The sequence below is a fragment of the Phoenix dactylifera genome, unplaced genomic scaffold, assembly GCF_009389715.1.
Source record: "Phoenix dactylifera cultivar Barhee BC4 unplaced genomic scaffold, palm_55x_up_171113_PBpolish2nd_filt_p 000423F, whole genome shotgun sequence".
Lineage (NCBI taxonomy): Eukaryota > Viridiplantae > Streptophyta > Magnoliopsida > Arecales > Arecaceae > Phoenix > Phoenix dactylifera.
In genome coordinates this window covers 238,173-256,423 of record NW_024067860.1, presented here as the reverse complement: position 1 = coordinate 256,423, position 18,251 = coordinate 238,173, and the positions used below count along the sequence as shown (strand labels likewise).

The following is an 18,251-nucleotide window of genomic DNA, read 5'->3' as shown; positions in this document are numbered from 1 at the left end:
GACAGTATGCGAGTCGACTCCCCCTCTGCTGCCATCTTTGCGAGTCGACTCCCGCCAATGCGCAAGTCGACTCCCCCTTAGGAGCCGGCTCTGAAACTTACTCGAGTCGTCTCTAACTTTGGCACGCACCTAAAACTCATGCTATAATCGTGCCGAATGACGGAAAATCACTTAATTAAGATCTGATTTGATGATCATTGGAAAGAAACTCTATTTTTAACCACATTGTAATCATCAAAATCAATGTATCTAGTGGAACCACTAGGATGGATCAATCACTCCTAATCCCCTCCTAAGCACACTAAACCTCTCTTCACTTAGGGGTTTTGTAAAAATATCTGCTAATTGATTATCAGTACAAACAAATTGGAGTGTCACATCACCATTCAATACATGATCTCTTATGAAGTGATGTCTTATCTCAATGTGTTTAGTTCTTGAATGTTGAATTGGATTTTTAGTTAGGTTTATGGCACTTGTATTATCACAATTAATGGGAATTTTATCTTGTTTAATGCCATAATCTTCTAATTGTTGTTTAATCCATAAGATTTGAGCACAACAACTCCCGGCTGCAACATATTCAGCTTCTGCAGTGGATAATGCAACCGAGTTTTGTTTCTTGCTAAACCATGAGATAAGGTTTTCTCCTAGAAATTGACACGACCCGCTGGTACTTTTTCTATCAAGCTTACATCCAGCAAAGTCTGAATCTGTGTACCCTATTAAGTTTAGGCTAGATTCTTTAGAGTACCATAGCCCTATGTTCTTAGTTCCTATTAAGTATTTAAAAATTCTCTTAACTGCAACTAGATGTGATTCTTTAGGATTAGCCTGATATCTAGCACATATGCACACACTAAACATAATATCAGGTCTACTTGCAGTAAGATACAGTAAAGATCCTATCATACCTCTATAAAGTTTTTGATCTACAGATTTACCTGATTCATCTTGGTCTAACTTGCATGATGAGCTCATGGGGGTGCTGATTGACTTGTTTCCCTCCATGTCAAACTTCTTGAGCATCTCCTTGATATATTTGGCTTGATTGATGAAGATGCCTCCTTCAGACTGTTTGATTTGAAGCCCGAGAAAGTAGTTCAGCTCTCCCATCATGCTCATCTCAAACTCACTCTGCATCAAATCAGCAAATTCCTCGCAGAGGCGATTGTTAGTAGCACCGAAAATGATATCATCAACATAAATCTGTACTAATAACATATCCTTATTTTGCTTTTTCAGAAATAGTGTTGTATCTACATTTCCCCTAGAGAATTCATGTTCTAATAGGAATTTGCTAAGCCTCTCATACCATGCTCTAGGTGCTTGTTTTAAACCATAAAGTGCTTTATTTAGCTTATATACATGATTGGGGTATTGATGATTTTCAAAACCAGGAGGTTGTTCTACATATACCTCCTCATTAATATACCCATTTAAAAATGCACTTTTTACATCCATTTGAAATAGTTTGAAGCCCTTAGAGCATGCATATGCTAATAGTAGTCTAATTGCCTCAAGTCTAGCTACGGGAGCAAAGGTTTCATCAAAATCTATACCTTCTTCTTGATTATACCCCTTTGCTACTAGTCTAGCCTTATTCCTTATAACAATTCCATTTTCATCAAGTTTATTTTTATAAATCCATTTAGTACCAATAATTGGATATTCAGAAGGTCTCTCTACTAGATTCCACACTTTGTTTCTAGTAAATTGGTTTAGTTCTTCTTGCATTGCATTTATCCAATTTACATCATTTCCGGCTTCTTCTATATGTTTGGGCTCAAAGTGTGAAACAAAAGCTAGATGGTTATTCAAATTCCTAAGGGATGCTCTAGTCCTAACGGGTTGAGATGGATCATCTAGAATTAGTTCCTTAGGATGCCCATGAGCATACCTCCAAGCTTTAGTTAGCCCATGATCCATAATAGCCTCTTGGCTTGATGATTCTCCTTCAATCAACTTTTGATTATCATCTTGTAATCCCATCTCATCTATCTTTTCTTCAAGTATTTCCATATCATCATCAAAATTAACCTTCTTACTAGACGAGATGTCACTAGAGTCATCAAAAACAACATGTATAGATTCTTCTATAACTAAGGTTCTTTTATTAAAGACTCTATAGGCTTTACTAGTTGTAGAATAACCTAAGAATATTCCTTCATCAGATTTAGGGTCAAATTTCCCTAGATTATCTTTTCCATTATTATGCACAAAACACCTACATCCAAACACATGAAAATAATTAACCTTTGGTTTTCTGTTTTTCCACAGTTCATAAGGTGTTTTCTTTATAATGGGTCTCAATAGAACTCTATTTAGTATGTGACAAGAGGTATTAATGGCTTCTCCCCAAAAGTACTTAGGGAGGTTACTTTCACATAACATAGTTCTAGCCATTTCCTCTAGTATTCTATTCTTCCTTTCCACCACTCCATTTTGTTGTGGTGTCCTAGGTGCTGAGAAATTATGGGTTATCCCCTTCTTACTACAAAATTCATTAAATGACTGATTTTCGAATTCGGTACCATGGTCACTTCTAATGGCTATGACTGAAGACTCTCTAGCATTTGTTACTTCCTTATGGAACTTCTTAAACATAGAAAATGCTTGATCCTTATGCACTAGGAACATGACCCATGTGTACCTAGAGTAATCATCTACTATAACTAGACCATATTTATTTTCACCTAGGCTTGTTGTTCTAGTTGGACCAAATAGGTCCATGTGTAATAATTCTAGAGGCCTAGAGGTAGAGACACATTTTATGGATTTAAAAGAGTTCCTAGATTATTTGCCAAATTGACATGCTTCACATATTTTGTTCTTTTCAAATTTTAATTTTGGCAAACCTATCACGGAGTCTCTTTTAACTAGTTTAGTTATTGTGTCCATGCTTGCATGACCTAACTTACGGTGCCATAACCAACTAGCATCATTATCTTTAGTTTCATTTACAACTAAACATTGGTTATGTTTTGCAAGATCTTCTAGGTCTACAACATATACATTTCCACGTCTAATCCCTTTAAAAACTAAACTATTATCATTAGGGTTTGTTATAATGCATAGTGATGGCTTAAACATAACATCATACCCTTTATCACATAATTGACTAATGCTTAATAAGTTATGCTTAAGACCATCAACATATCTAACATTATCAATAAAAGTAGAAGGGGTGATTTGAACTTTACCAATACCAATGATGTGACCTTGGTTGTTGTCTCCAAAAGTCACAGCACCTCCCTTCTTAGCTTCAAGGGTGAAAAATTGATCTTTGTCACCCGTCATGTGCCTTGAGCAGCCACTATCCAAGTACCAGCAGTTTTTGTTGACCTTGGCTGCAAGACACTCCTACACAAGCAAATCATGTCATCTTAGGTACCCAAGTTTTCTTGGGTCCTTCATGGTTAGTCAAGTTGGTTCCTTTTGGAACCCATACCCTTTTAATTTTCCTTTTTATTTTATTTTTCCTAAAATTACACACATTCGCTTTATGACCTATAGTACCACAGCAAAAGCAAGTTATTTTTTTAGTTTTAGTTTTCCCAGCTTTAACAAAGAAGTTACTAAGAAGTTTTTGTTTATTTCTTGGTTTATACCCTAAACCCGCTTTATTAAATACGGCTCGTTGACTATTAAGTATCATGTTTAATTTTTCAGAACTATATGTAAATTTTTCAACTAAGGGTTTGTATTTGTTAAGTTCTTTAGTTAGAGTTTGATTTTCTGCTTTTAGGTCATTAAGTTCTTTTGTGAGATCCTTATTTAAGATTTGTTTATGATTTTTAAGTTCTGAAAGTTCCTTAGTTAGTTTTTCATTATCTTTAGTTAAGGTACTAGTCTTTTGAGTTAAAAGTTGGTTGCTTGTCTTAAGTTCTATATTTTCTTTGATGATTAAATCCTTATCCTTAACTAATTTATCGTATTTATGTAGGTATGATTGATTAGCTATTTTTAGTTCTTTATTCTTAAGATTTATGGCCTTATATTCTACCATTAATTCATTAAATGCATCATAAAGTTCATCAAAAGAAAAATCAGGATGCGTATCGGAAGTTACCTCGTTTTCATTGGCCATGAAGCAGAAATTGGCCTTCTCTTCTTGTTCATCATCTGATGAGGAGGATGATGAGTCGGAGTCGGATAGTGTTGTGACAAGAGCCTTCTTCTTCTTGTACTTACTCCCCTTCTTCAGTAAGGGGCACTCAGCTCTTATGTGACCCGGCTTCTTGCACTCGTAACACCCAATCCCCTCATTTTCCCTTTCCTTACCTTTGTCCTTGCGGTAGGAATTTGAGGGGCCTCTCCTTTGATGATAGGACTTCTTGTGGTTGATGAATTTCTTGAACTTGCGCACAAGAAGAGCCTCACCATCATCTTCCTCATTCTCTTCTTCGTCACTGCTGCTACTGCAAGACAAGTCTTTGTTAGATGAAGTAGACTTAAGAGCTATTACCTTTTTCTTGTGGGAGGACTCCTCTTCGCTGTGTTGCTTCATGGTTAGCTCGTGAGTCATTAGGGATCCAAGGAGCTCTTCAAGTGGAAGCTTGTTCAAGTCTTTAGCTTCTTGGATTGCCGTCACCTTGGCTTCCCATGACCTTGGTAGGCAGCGAAGTATTTTCCTGACAAGATCACTGTTAGTATAGCTCTTGCCAAGGCTTTTTAGGCCATTGACAATGTCAGTAAACCTAGTGAACATGCTAGTGATTGTCTCATTAGAATCCATTTTAAATAGTTCATACTTATGAACCAATATATTAATTTTGGATTCTTTAACTTGATTCGTGCCCTCATGGGTCACTTCAAGTCTATCCCAAATCTCTTTTGCAGAGTTGCAAGTAGAGACCCTATTGAATTCATTTCTATCCAAGGCACAATAAAACACATTCATAGCTTTAGAGTTTAGTTGTGCCTTCCTCATGTCATGTTCATCCCAATCCTTTTCTAGTTTGGGTACCTTGATACCCTCTACATATATGGATGGGATGTATGGGCCATTTACTACAATGGTCCACATCTCATAGTCTTGGGCTTGGATGAATATTCTCATCCTAGCCTTCCAGTATGAGTAGTCGGATCCATTAAAGAAAGGGGGTCTTTGGGTGGACTGACCCTCAATGTGGGAAGATCCAAATGGGGTTGTCATTTTGATCTTTTAACTCTTGGGTGGAAGAGTTTAGGCTCTGATACCACTTGTTGCCCAGATAGACAACCCAAGAGGGGGGGTGAATTGGGTTTTAAAATAATTTGAATAATTAAAACGATGTGGTTGACTAATTAAAAACTATTGCAAGTTATTTAATTAATGCTAAGTGATGTGAGTGATGTGAGGGAAAGAAGAAGAGAGACAATCCAACACAAACACAAGGTTTTATAGTGGTTCGGAGCTAACCCTTGCTCCTACGTCCACTCCCCAAGTCTCACTTGGGAATTCACTATAACCCCCTTGGATTACAGCCGGTTGTTTTCCAAGCTCACAACCAAACTTGTTGTTTTACGAGCTCACAACGAACTCGGTCGGTTTTTCCAGGCTCACCGACTAGAACCGCCCCGATTGTTTTCCCGGGATCACAAGCAAACCCTTACACACGTTGGTTTTAACTCGGCTCACCAACCAACCTCAATCTCCTTGATTCAATCCCCGATTGAACTAAGTAAATACAAGTTGTAGAAAGAAAACAGAAAATGAGCTTCTCAAAAAGCAGATGAAAACAATATGAACAATAAATGAAGTTAAGAAGCCTCAAATGCTTTTAGATTGGAGATGAGGAATGGCTTCTTAAACTTCTGGTCTCCTCTTGAAAGAGTAGTCGACTTGAATGCAGGAGAAGGAGGCTTTAATTGCTGGGAAGATGTAGTTGGAAGCAGTAAATGCAGATCTTCCTCTTTTTCGTTGAAGAGCACGTTGCAGAGCTTGAATGCTTGATTAGTTGGAGTGGAATGGTTGTTCTCTGCCTTGCTACAGTCCTCTGTGGCTATTTAAGCCAACCCCCACGGAAACTAGCCGTTAGAGTGCTTTTTCTGCCCGTTCTGAACACTCTGCGCAGCCTGACAATATGACCGTTGGTGGGTTGGAGTCGACTCGCGCGATCAGGAGTCGACTCGGCTGTAGCGGGAGTCGACTCAAGCTTTTCCGGAGTCGACTCGGCAACTGTTCCAAATTTGAATTAAAGTTGCCTTCACGACTGGGAGTCGACTCGTCTTGACCTGGAGTCGACTCGTCAACTTCTGGAGCTGACTTGGCAATTTTGGAGTCGGCTCATCCACTGAAGTCCGTGGATCCAATTTTGAATTTTGTCCACTCGAGTCGACTCGACTGTCCTGGGAGTCGACTCGAATCTCAGAGCCCGAACTCCCGATCCTCTGTCTTTTGGCTCGTCCAGTCTTGGAGTCGACTCGAACTTCCTTGGAGTCGACTCGGCTCTCAGTTTCCGAAAGATGGTCTTCTGCCTTTTGACGTGAAGCTGTCTTGGAGTCGACTCGAGCTGTCTGAGAGTCGACTCGAATCTCAGAGGCAGTAACTTGGTTTTCTGTCTGTCTTGGGGTCGCGGTGTCTTGGAGTCGACTCGCGTATTGCGGGAGTCGACTCGAATCTCAGAGTCCATAAAATGCTCTCTGACTTTTTCTTTGTGTACCACTGAGAGTCGACTCTTGCTTTCTCTGGAGTCGACTTGCCACCTATCGGAGTCGACTCGCGTTCCACTGGAGTCGACTCGAATCTCAGACCCGAAAACTGTTCTCTGACTTTTCTGCCTGTGACTGCTTGGAGTCGACTCTTACTTCCTTGGAGTCGACTCGGTGAACATCGGAGTCGACTCGCGCACTTCGGGAGTCGACTCGCTGACAGGTTCTGAGTTGAAGCTTTCTGTCCTTCTGTCTGTTCTCAGTCGGAGTCGACTCGTACTTATCTGGAGTCGACTCGAGCTCGTGCCAGTGAACTTGATACGCTTGGAGTCGACTCGTGATACTCGGGAGTCGACTCGAGTCTCAGACATTGGTTCAAACAGACTTCTTAACTTATCCAAAAATTATGAACCAAGTCTTGGGACACTTAGACAGGATTTTCACTGAAACACTCAATTGAATTCATTAGTAATCAAAAGATATACTCAAATGCTTTGAGCTCATCAAAATCAAATGGGGTTTTAATCAATCACTCCACAAGAGGAAAGAATCAGCAGCAAAGTGGAACCAAGACAAGTATATTGGCCTCTGGCAGCAAATCTAACAGCTATATTTAAACGAGTGAATAATGCCAGCATATGCTTAAATCTTAGCAGGAGATTTTTCCACTCCCCTTTCACTACGTTCTATTCTACTTTACTTGATGCTCTACTCATCCAATCAGGAAAGAGCATAAAAAGATGAAAGCAAGGAACCTCTCTCGGGTCGAAAGATATAGACTCCTTTATCACTTTTGATCAACCAACCCTCTTGAATGTTTCGCTGTCAGAATCTGATGCCTGCACTTCAGAAGATAAGAACAACCTTAGCTTCTAACTAAAGTTTTATGGGTTTTTCTGAAATCCAAGGAGTGATAAGAACTAAATGTCATTAAATGGGAAAAAAAAAGGCAGATCTCAAAAGATAAAATTTTTGGTTAGCTGGACAATACTCTTGTCATTGGGAAGGTTCTAGGTTTTAAGTCTTCGATGGCTCATCCTCGAGTATTTGGACCAGGATGATTTACCTTTAGTGGGTTCTCTTCCTTGTGTCCATAATAAATAAATAAAAATAAAAATTATTGATAAATATAACGAATTTTTAACTATGTAAAACTAAAAGAGAGTTTTCCAGAACCTTTCATGATGTTACAGGAATTTGCCAACCCAAAAAACAATTTACAGAAAATTTGAACAATCAAACCGCAACCAAGCGACTTTTGTACCCTCACAAATGAAACAATATCTGACAAGAAAATTTGCGTTGATAGCAAATCATATCTTGCTCTCCAAAACAAAGATCCCTTCCACAAGCAATAGTTTTCGCCCAACGCCGAGAAATCAGATGTCAACCGACCAGAACGTCAGAGATCTCCATTGGGCTCTGCAGACAATCAGGTCAGTAAACATGAACCTGCAAAACATTTCATTCTACCAGTCTCAGTCCACCTCAAGCTCTTATCAAGAAACAGAGAATTCAATAAGCATCAACATCTCTACAAACAGTGACAGCAGTCAAGACTTCTCTCAGCTTTTGGCCGAGCTTGCAGCGCGGACTGAAAGCTGCAGAAGTCTAACGAATTTGGCATTTCACGGTGTTGAATGGGAGCAGAGCCAACTGCAAAGTCTCCATAGATTACTGAATAACAACTCGAGAATTAAACAAGTTGAGTTCCAAAGAAACATGTTCGGCGTGGAAGGTTTGTCCAAGCTGTCCGATATGCTTGAAACAAATAATGGGATCACAGTACTTATATTCTCCGAGTGTCAAATTGGATCCATGGGGGCGAGGCTCCTTGCTTCTGCATTAACAAAAAATGACACACTGGAAGAGTTACAGATATGGGAGGACTCGATCAATTCAAAAGGAGCAGAAGAGCTTTCAAGAATGATTGAGGTGAACTCTACACTGAAGCTGTTGATAGTATTTGACAAGGATTCCATCACTGCAACCCCCCTCATCTCTGCTGTACTAGGAAGGAGTCGGACCATGGAAGTTCACATATGGGGTAGAGATCATGGTGTCAAGCGCTCCAAAGTGGTTGAATTCATGCCTGAGACCAGCACGCTGAGAATTTACCAACTGAACTCTTCTGGTTCTGTGAGAGTTGCATGTGCTTTGGGGTGGAATACAACAGTAAGGACCCTAGACATGACAGGCATCCAGCTGAAATCGAATTGGGCGAGGGATTTTAGAGGAGTTCTGGAAAAAAACAGGACCCTCAAAGATGTCAAATTGTCAAGAACTTGCCTCAAAGACAAGGCAGTTGTGTACATAGCTGCTGGGCTTTTCAAGAACCAATTCTTAGAAAACTTGCAGTTGGATGGGAACTGGTTTGGAGGAGTTGGGTTAGAGCATCTACTCTGCCCCTTGAGCAGGTTCTCTGCAATGCAAATTCAAGCAAATACCACCCTGAAATCACTTGTTTTTGGTGGAGGGAAAACAAAGATAGGAAGAGGTGGTGTAGTAGCAATCTTGCGGATGCTGGAGACAAACCAGACAGTAGTTCAACTGGGTATCTATGATGATACAAGCTTGAAATCAGATGATATTGTCAAAATATTTAGGAGCCTGGAAAGGAATGCTACTTTGCGATGCCTGTCATTGAGAGGCTGTAGAGGGGTTGAAGGGGAATTAGTGTCACAGGCCATAATGGAAACATTGCAGGTTAATCCGTGGATTGAAGAAATTGATCTCACTGGAACACCTTTGCAGATTGTGGGGAAGACGGATAAGATTTATGAGAAACTAGGACAGAACGCGAGTGTGGTTCTGGAGAAAGACTTGCTAAATGATTTGCCATTGACCATGGCCACATGCTGTAGAGTATTCTTCTGTGGCCAAGAATACGCAGGTACGACATAAACCACCACACCATCTTTTCTTTCTCGGCAACTCAACAATCTCTCAATTTCCACAAAATATATATGTTCAGACAATGAAGGACTAATCAGTTTGTTAATCATTAACCGTTGGAATGCTCAAACTGAATCCATATTTCATTTTCAAAGTTCTGTGTCGCAAAAAAGTGCATTAAAATAATTTAAGGCATGCAGTTGTCCTGATACATGAAAACTCATGTACATGCAGGAAAAACTACCCTCTGTAACTCCATATTTCATAACATGAATGCTACAAAGCTACCTTACATGGATCAGATCCGAACTCTAGTGAATCCAGTTGAGCAAATTGCTCGGACAGCGGATATCAAGATAAAGATTATCCAGGATGGCGACTCAAAGATCTCAATCTGGAATCTTGCTCGGCAAAATGAAAATTGCACATTGCATGATCTCATGTTTCCAGGCCATGGAAGTCCTTCATTTTTCCTAATAATTTCCAGCTTCTTCCGAAAGCCTGCTAATAGAGAACCAAAAAGCCAAGAAGAGATTGAAGAAGACCTCCTGTACTGGCTCAGGTTCATAGTTTCAAACTCAAGAAGAGCAATGTCACAATCCATGCTACCACACATCACCATAGTTCTCACCCACCATGACAAAGTGTCCCAACCATTAGAAGACTTGCACGCAGTTGCAAATTCCATTCAAAGGCTCAGGGAGAGATTCCAGGGGTTTGTGGAATTCTACCCAACTGTTTTTACAGTAGATGCAAGATCATCAGCATCAGTAAGCAAACTCACACACCACCTGCGAAAGACCAGTAAAACAATCCTTCAAAGAGTTCCCCAAGTCTACCAACTGTGCAATGATTTGATAAAACTCCTATCAGAATGGAGGTCAGAAAATCTCAACAAGCCATTGATGAAATGGAATGAGTTCTGTGAGTTGTGCCAGCTTAAAATTCCATCCTTAAGAATCCGATCAAGGCATGATAACATTGACAAGGTGGATATGCATAGACGAGCAGTAGCGAATTCACTGCATCATGTCGGTGAGGTGATTTTCTTCAAAGATCTTGGGTTTCTGATCTTGGACTGCGACTGGTTTTGCAGAGAGGTGCTTGGTCAACTAATAAATTTGGATGCAGGGAAGATGGAGAGAACAGAAAATAGTGGTTTTATCAGTAGGAAGGAATTGGAGAAAATTCTACGGACGAGGTTGCAGAGTCAGATTCCTCTTATAGGTTCAAAAATATTTGATAATTTGGAGGCTAATGATCTCATAAATATGATGTTGAAACTAGAACTGTGCTATGAACAAGATCCCAGAGATCAGAACACTCTTCTTCTGATACCATCAATTCTTGAAGAAGGCAGAGGAAGATCACAGAAGTGGCAAGCAAGTACTCTTGAATGTGCTTTCATTGGGAGACGTCTGGAATGTGATGATTCAAGGCACATGTTTCTGACAGCAGGATTCTTTCCAAGGCTGCAGGTATTGTTTTTTTCAACAAAAAAAAAAATCAATTTTATAACCATGTATACAGGTATGTTTGTTTGTATGGTATACAATTGTGCATGTATCGACGTACAGAAGTAGGATAGAATATTCCTAAAAACACCTATCATTATAAACCATTAATTTCTAGCAAGCCATTTGTCTGTCAGCACAAGCATTATCAAACTATTCATGTATATGTAGTCCCAGTCCATGTATATGTAGGTTTCTTAGAAATAACCTGGCTGTTTATCCTATGTTTCAGATATTAACTTCCCCATTACCGATATCCAATAAAAAACTTCCCAATTCCAGACTTTAACAAATGACTTAATTGTTCTGGTACTCCACACTAAGCAATGAATTTTTGTAAGATTTCCTGTTTCCTCATCATTCATAGTTACATTTGAAAAATAGCTTGCCAATGTAAACTCTGATATCTTCATTCATAAACAGATTATGATGTGTAGTTTGTCATGCATAAGATTTCAAAATCAATGACGGTCCATTGAAATCAAAGATCCATATCATTGATTTTGACCTATAACTCAAAAAAAGCCTAGAGATAAAAAATAATATGTTTTGGAGATTTTTCCTATGCATCTACTGGGTCCAACAATATAAATTGCATCTGTTGTGCTAGTATGCTAAAATACATAATAGGGTATTTAAATTGAGAAACATTTCTCCGATCATAATTTACACACTTTAAAGTGAATCGATTGATAAGATTCAATAGAACCACATGCAGGCATGGATTTGCACACACCATTTTTGAGTTGAAACATCATTGCAGAAGGAAACCAGTTAGAAATTATGGAAGCAGCAAAGACCTTTTTTTCATGGTTTTTGGGTAGAAAGATAAATGCTTTAATCACTGAAGTTTTCTTGCTGTCACCAGAAAGAGCAGATATTGTGAATCACTTTTGGAGGCTTGCTAATAACTTCTAATGGAAATGCAGGTGCAACTCCACAACAAGATTCTCAGATCAAAGAACCAATTAGGTGCCACTTACAGCCTAGAGAAAAACCTCATCTCCATAATCATCAATGGCATCCATGTCAGGGTGGAGCTTGGAGGGCAACTTAGCTACTACATTGATATCCTTGCATGCTCAACAAAGAATGTTTCTGAAATCTTGAGACTCTTCCGCCAGCTCATAATCCCAACAATCCAGAATCTATGTCCTGCCATCACCCTCATAGAAAGTGTTATCAGGCCAGACTGCGTCAAATGTCTAATCCCACCCAGATTTCGAAAGTCTCAGTCTGTTCCTTTGCAACAGTTGAAACAGGCACTTCTTTCTATGCCTGCGGACAGCATGTACGACTACCAGCACACATGGAGTTCAGCAGTAGATAATAACAGACTCATTTTACAGTCAGGGTTTGATTATGCTAGAAATCTACTTTCAGATGAGGATTTCCGAGAAGTACTGCATCGGAGGTATTATGATCTTCACCATCTTGCCATCGAATTGGCAGTGCCATTCGAGAAGGCAGATGAACCTCCACCAGTGGTTATAAATGACCCGGAACATACGGTCGAACCCTCACTCTCAGGCATTGCAAAGGGCGTTGAACAAGTTCTGCAGAGGCTTAAGATCATAGAGCAGGAAATTAAGGACCTGAAGCAGGAGATACAAGGGCTGAGGTATTACGAACATCGCCTTCTGATAGAGCTTCACAGGAAAGTGGACTACTTGGTGAACTACAACATTCAGTTAGAAGAACGAAAAATACCCCATATGTTCTACTTCGTCCAGGTACAAAATTATTCTAAAGTGCTGGTTACAAGATTATTTTCTGGTATGAGAGCACTTCGGCTGCACATGCTGTGTGAATTCCGGGGAGAAATGCATGTTGTGGATGACCAAATTGGATGCGAACTGGTCCACGTAGACAACCAAGCTGTCAGATGTCTGCTTCCTTACATGAATAAGTTCATGAAACTGCTGACTTTCGCTCTTAAGATAGGAGCGCATTTTGCTGCAGGCATGGGGGAAATGATACCTGATCTGACTAGGGAAGTTGCTCACATGGTTGATTCTTCTCTAATTTATGGGGCAGCAGCCATGACTGCAGGTGCTGTAGGGGCTGCAGCACTTAGACAAGTTGGAGGAAGCAGAACCAGAAACAAGAGCGCAGAAAGTTCGCCAAATGTCACACAAGATATGCAAACTGCTCGGCAATGGCTAGTAGATTTCCTGAAAGGTCAAAGAATTACATCTGGAAAAGATATAGCAGGGAGATTTGGTTTATGGAGGGTGAGGTATAGGGATAACGGGTACATCGCATGGATATGTAGAAGACACATTGTGATGAGAGGAAATGAAGTCGTTGAGGTACCGATCTGAAAGATTAACAACTGAAGATTGCATATGTTTTCCATGTATGTGAAGACCAACACATGGAAATGTTTAATTCTAAAATATGTGGCTCGGTACCTGCAAGACACAAAAGCTTCCCACTGGTTTTAGAATTTCAGTATTGATCTATATGATGGTCACGAATCGGAGGAATGTACAGGCAGAACACAAGCAAGAAATAAAAGTACTAATATAAATATGTTGTGTTGGGTTGGCACTTGAGGAACATATATTTTCGCATAACAAGAGGTACATGACTAATGCAATAATACAAAAATTTATAGGATAACTTGTCAAACTCCATCGTCTGTCTTATGTCAGATTTATTTGACTCAAGTTGGAGATTGGAAAACTCTTTTTCCAGAATTGCCCTGGCCAAGGTTTTTCGAACTTAGACTCATAAATCACATAGGATCACTCCTAGTCTATCAAGGTCGATAGATCCCATCTAGATGCAACCCTAATCCGACAGTAAAACTACTGTAGCCAATCTGCACCACAAGAACCCTTAGGACTCATGTTTATGTGCTCGTCAAACTACAGCAACCTCACCGTGATTAGCTGAGGCATCGCAGGTCTAAGTACTAGTTATACAACTACAGCATCAAGTAAGTCATTGATGAGTGGATAGACATCCAAGCGACTCCTTACTTTGGTCACGCTCAGTACCCTTGTTCTCTAACAAGCACTTGCACAATCCCCCCGTGTCCCCACACTATTGACTTAAGACTAGTCCATCAAAGAAAGTAATCTCTGCACTAATCTTTTTGGATTGATCATCGTCCTTCGTGATGATCCATCGATCAGGAGCAATTCAGAAATTAACTATTAATTACACATGCTTTAAATTCTCAACTCTTAAGAATATGTGTTATTATTTTATTAATTCCTAGGACAATTCATGGACACATAATAACATGAATGAAGAAAATACCTGATTTTATTAATTAATAAAAGATCAAATACAAATTTTATGCCTTCAGAATAATTACAATGCATCTGCCAAATTGGCTTATAGGACATACTCCTAACAGAGGCATGGTGAAAATTTTTCTAGCACTTGGCACAACGACTTTCAAATTTCTATTTACGTAGCAGAATCATATCAAACAAGCACCAAAAAGGTAAAAAGAAATTAGAACTCAACTTAAGATGCCTAAGAAACTCAGATCTCCAGTTAACCATAGATTATGGGATGAGATACCATTACCAAAATTAGAACTTTTGTTGACTCCTTTATTGACCTAATCCACTAAACCTCAATAAAACTCCAAATAACTAATAAAAAAAATAAGATCTTTATAAATAGTCCATCCTACTGCCTTCTCTCATCGGCAGAAATAACGCCACAAATCTACACATCTAGCGTGAAATGGGAATCTGTAGAAAGATTCCAAGAGCTAGAAATTGGATACTATCGGATCTTCTCTTGAAGACGTAGCACTCCATCTGGAAGTTGCAGGTCTTGGTGCCAAGATGGACAGCGACGGCAAGCATCATCTGGATGTCAGCTTCTTCTGGGAGAGCACCTGCATCGTTGTCATGGATGGAAGAGCCCCCGGAGGCCAAGCTTGAGGGTTGAGGCTAGGGTTAGAGTTTTGGGTTAGAAAGAGAAATGGTTCCAAAACCCTAGCCTCTTCTTTTACCATAGGCGACGATGGCGGAGGTGCAGGTGAGCGGGGAAGAAAGGTCCTTATTTGGTGCTCCCAGAGGCCAAAACCCTATACAAGAAAAAGAAGGGAAGAACCTCAAAGAGATCCAATCAGAGAGAAGATGAGATGATGCTAATTACCCCATGCAAGTGAGAAGCTGAGAGATCCAAGAAGAGGCAGATCTGATGAGAAGCATCTAGCATCCAGACCAAGACCGACCATCCACGAGCACTGCCGGATCTCCGCCCACCATGCTAGGTCCGTCCTGCGATCGGATCCAGAAAAGGACTGAGACCTAGATTTAGGGCAAGAGGGAAGAGGTCGGCAAGATGGGGATGTTCCCCAACTCCACAGCTTTATTTTTTAAATCTCAAATTGAAAGGACCGAAAGGCAACAAATAAAATAAATAGAGGAGATGGGGATCGGGAGGCAAGCGATAGAGAGAGAAGGGCAGGGGGTTAGGGATTTATAAGAAAGGGGGGGTGTCTAGAGGGGTTGGGGATTGGGAGAGGGGTAGAATGGGTCCGACAATACTTTCTAAAACATTGTTGGGGGCGGGGATTCAGTGTCCTTGGGCAATCGCCTTCTGACGACGCTTTAGAAAGCGTCATTGAGAGAATCAGCCTCCGGCGACGCTTTGTAAAGCGTCGTTTCTATTTTGGTTTCCAAGGAGCAATCAGCCTCTGACAATGCTTTACATAAAGGTCATTGGGAGAATCGGCCTTCGGCGATGCTTTGTAAAGCATTGTCTTCATTGGGGTAATCGAGCTCTAACGACGCTTTTTAAAGCATCGTCTTCATTTTGGTTTCCGACGATGTTTTTTAACATCGTCAAAGTCAATCTTGATACTGACGCTATTTGGAAGCATCGGCAAATTTTGGCACACCAGCCAAATTGCTGACACTTCTTCCTAGTATCGGCAATTGAGTGTCGGAAATAACTGTTTTTTCTGTAGTGATATTGCCCTCTATGCCCATCTCCCGATGAAGAGAGGCAATAACAGACCCCACCAGAATCTTTTGTTTGGTGATATCACCATCAAGCTTTACAATCTAAAATAAAGACAACCTGTAACCGAACTACATATTTATAAATACATATATTCTTTTTTTATACTACCATATCTTACTAAGATTATAATATCCATATTGTTATCTGTAACTTTACACTATATTACATAGGCTATCTTTGGACAGCTTATATTTACTTTTCTTCATACATAATGAAATGAATAAGAGAAAGGTTTATATATGTTCATTTGATGTTCATCTAATTTATATTATAGGTGTAATCTACCACGTAACATTTTCTAGTAGCTAAAGTATAAAAGGTATGTTTCATTTTGTTTAGAAAACTTTGGAAGAGGTAAAGGAAAAGAAAAAATATATTCCAAGAAAAGAAAAATCTAATAAAAAATGGAAAATCTGTTTTATTTTATTTTAGATTTTCCACTATCTAAATAGTTAGAAAACTCAATTTTTCCAAATTTTTTTAGTTTTCTAAGACCTTTTCCAAGAAACCTACCATTTCCTGTGAGCAAAATATTGCGAGATTCTACAATTTTAATGAATAATATAACAATTAATTTTTAAAAATCAAAGTTCATTAAGTTTGAATTTTATTTGGATTCATATTATAATATAATATATCCATTTATAAGGCTTTAGGCTTCATTTGGGAGAATTTGCATGTGTAAAGTGTCTATCAAAAGCTATTTCTCATTGTCAACTATCTTTTACATATTTTTTTTTACAAGCTATTTATATATAGCAGGACTAATGTTTTGGCAGTTAATTTTATTGGATATGTGCATATATGTCCATGCACTTCTATAAACTAAATGGGATTTTGATTGAGCCCTTTGATACCAAATTAACCCAAGTTCAGAATGGGCCAATTGATATCTACATGATTTATTCTCTACATCTCCATTTCAATCACAAAATGGATGGTCTACATGTTAGATGTATGCCCTAGAAGCCAATATGCCTGACACATCATTAATCTGGGACTAATTTTGTACTGAACTTTATTATTATCGAATAAATAAAAGGCATCTTTTTCATTCATATTATTTATGTGTCTATGAATCGTCCAAGGAGTTAATAAGATGATGATGCATATTCTCAAGAGTTGAGAATTTGACCATATATCATTGGTGATTAATTTCTAAATGCTCCTGATCGATGGATCATCACGAGGACGGTGATCGATCCGATGAGATCCTTGCACACATTGCTTTCCTTGTGGATGGACGAGACTCGAGTCCATGGTGTGGCAACACTGAAGTAATAGTGCAGGTGCTTGTTAGAGAACAAGGGTATTGAGCGTGATCAAGACAAGAAGTCACTTGGATGTCTATCCACTCGTCAATGACTTGCTTGATGTTGCAGTAGTGTGACTGGTCCTTTGACCTGCGGTGCTTCGGCTACTCACGGTGAGGTTATTGTAGTTTGACTGCACGTATACATGGTCTCTAGACATATGGGTCCATGCAGTGTAGATTGGCTGCAGTAGGTTCACTGTAGGAGTAGGGTATGCACCTATATGGAATCTATCGATCTTGATAGATAAGGAAATATCCTATGTGATTTATAAGACTGAGTTCGTAAGACCTCGGCCGGGGCAGTATACACGGTGGGGAAAGGATTTTTCACTTTCGAACTTAAGTCGAATAAATCTTGACATATGACAGACGATGGGGTTTGACGAGTTGTCCATGACCTCCGTCCTGTAGGGATCCATGATAGAAGGACTGTATCATACGATAACTGCATCTAGAGGTTCATCATTCCATTCTGCTAGGTAGCCACTACATGCTGCTAGGTGTCACTAGTGGATGGTGAGACTCACAGAAAATATCTTGATGATCGATAAACCCTGATGAGTTGAGTTGGAACTGTTCCAACCCATTGAAAAGAGTTTTCAATGATATTATGATAGAGATCGCAATATATCTCACTACCTGACAGAATAGAATCTATGGGGTCACACACACTAGAGGTATTGACCGATCCGATGGTGGAAATATGATTATGAATCACAAGTAATCAATTCGATTGATAATCAGTTAAAGAAGGAACACTGGAAATTGATTAATTGGACTTAAACACGAATCCTACTTGGAGTAGGATTCCTTGAGTCCTAATTGGATTAGGACTGGAAATCCTACTTGGATTAGGACTAGGAGTCCTACTTAGAATAGGATTCCTACAA

General features: G+C 39.4%; 1 protein-coding gene across 1 annotated transcript; it reads left to right on the top strand.

Moving 5' to 3' along the window:
* The first annotated feature begins 7,816 nt into the window (after window positions 1-7,816).
* Window positions 7,817-13,670, top strand: LOC103698552 (protein TORNADO 1). The gene is made up of 3 exons (XM_008780585.3): window positions 7,817-9,529; window positions 9,766-11,009; window positions 11,975-13,670. The coding sequence occupies exons 1-3, from the start codon at window positions 7,909-7,911 to the stop codon at window positions 13,367-13,369; spliced, it is 4,260 nt and encodes a 1,419-aa protein (XP_008778807.3). The 5' UTR covers window positions 7,817-7,908; the 3' UTR covers window positions 13,370-13,670.
* The last annotated feature ends 4,581 nt before the right edge of the window (window positions 13,671-18,251 follow it).

Coding starts and splice junctions, on each gene's coding strand:
- LOC103698552 (XM_008780585.3), top strand. CDS start 7,909: ATGAAACAATATCTGACAAGAAAATTTGCGTTGATAGCAAATCATATC. Junction 9,530..9,765: donor CTGTGGCCAAGAATACGCAG/GTACGACATAAA, acceptor ATGTACATGCAG/GAAAAACTACCCTCTGTAAC. Junction 11,010..11,974: donor GATTCTTTCCAAGGCTGCAG/GTATTGTTTTTT, acceptor ATGGAAATGCAG/GTGCAACTCCACAACAAGAT.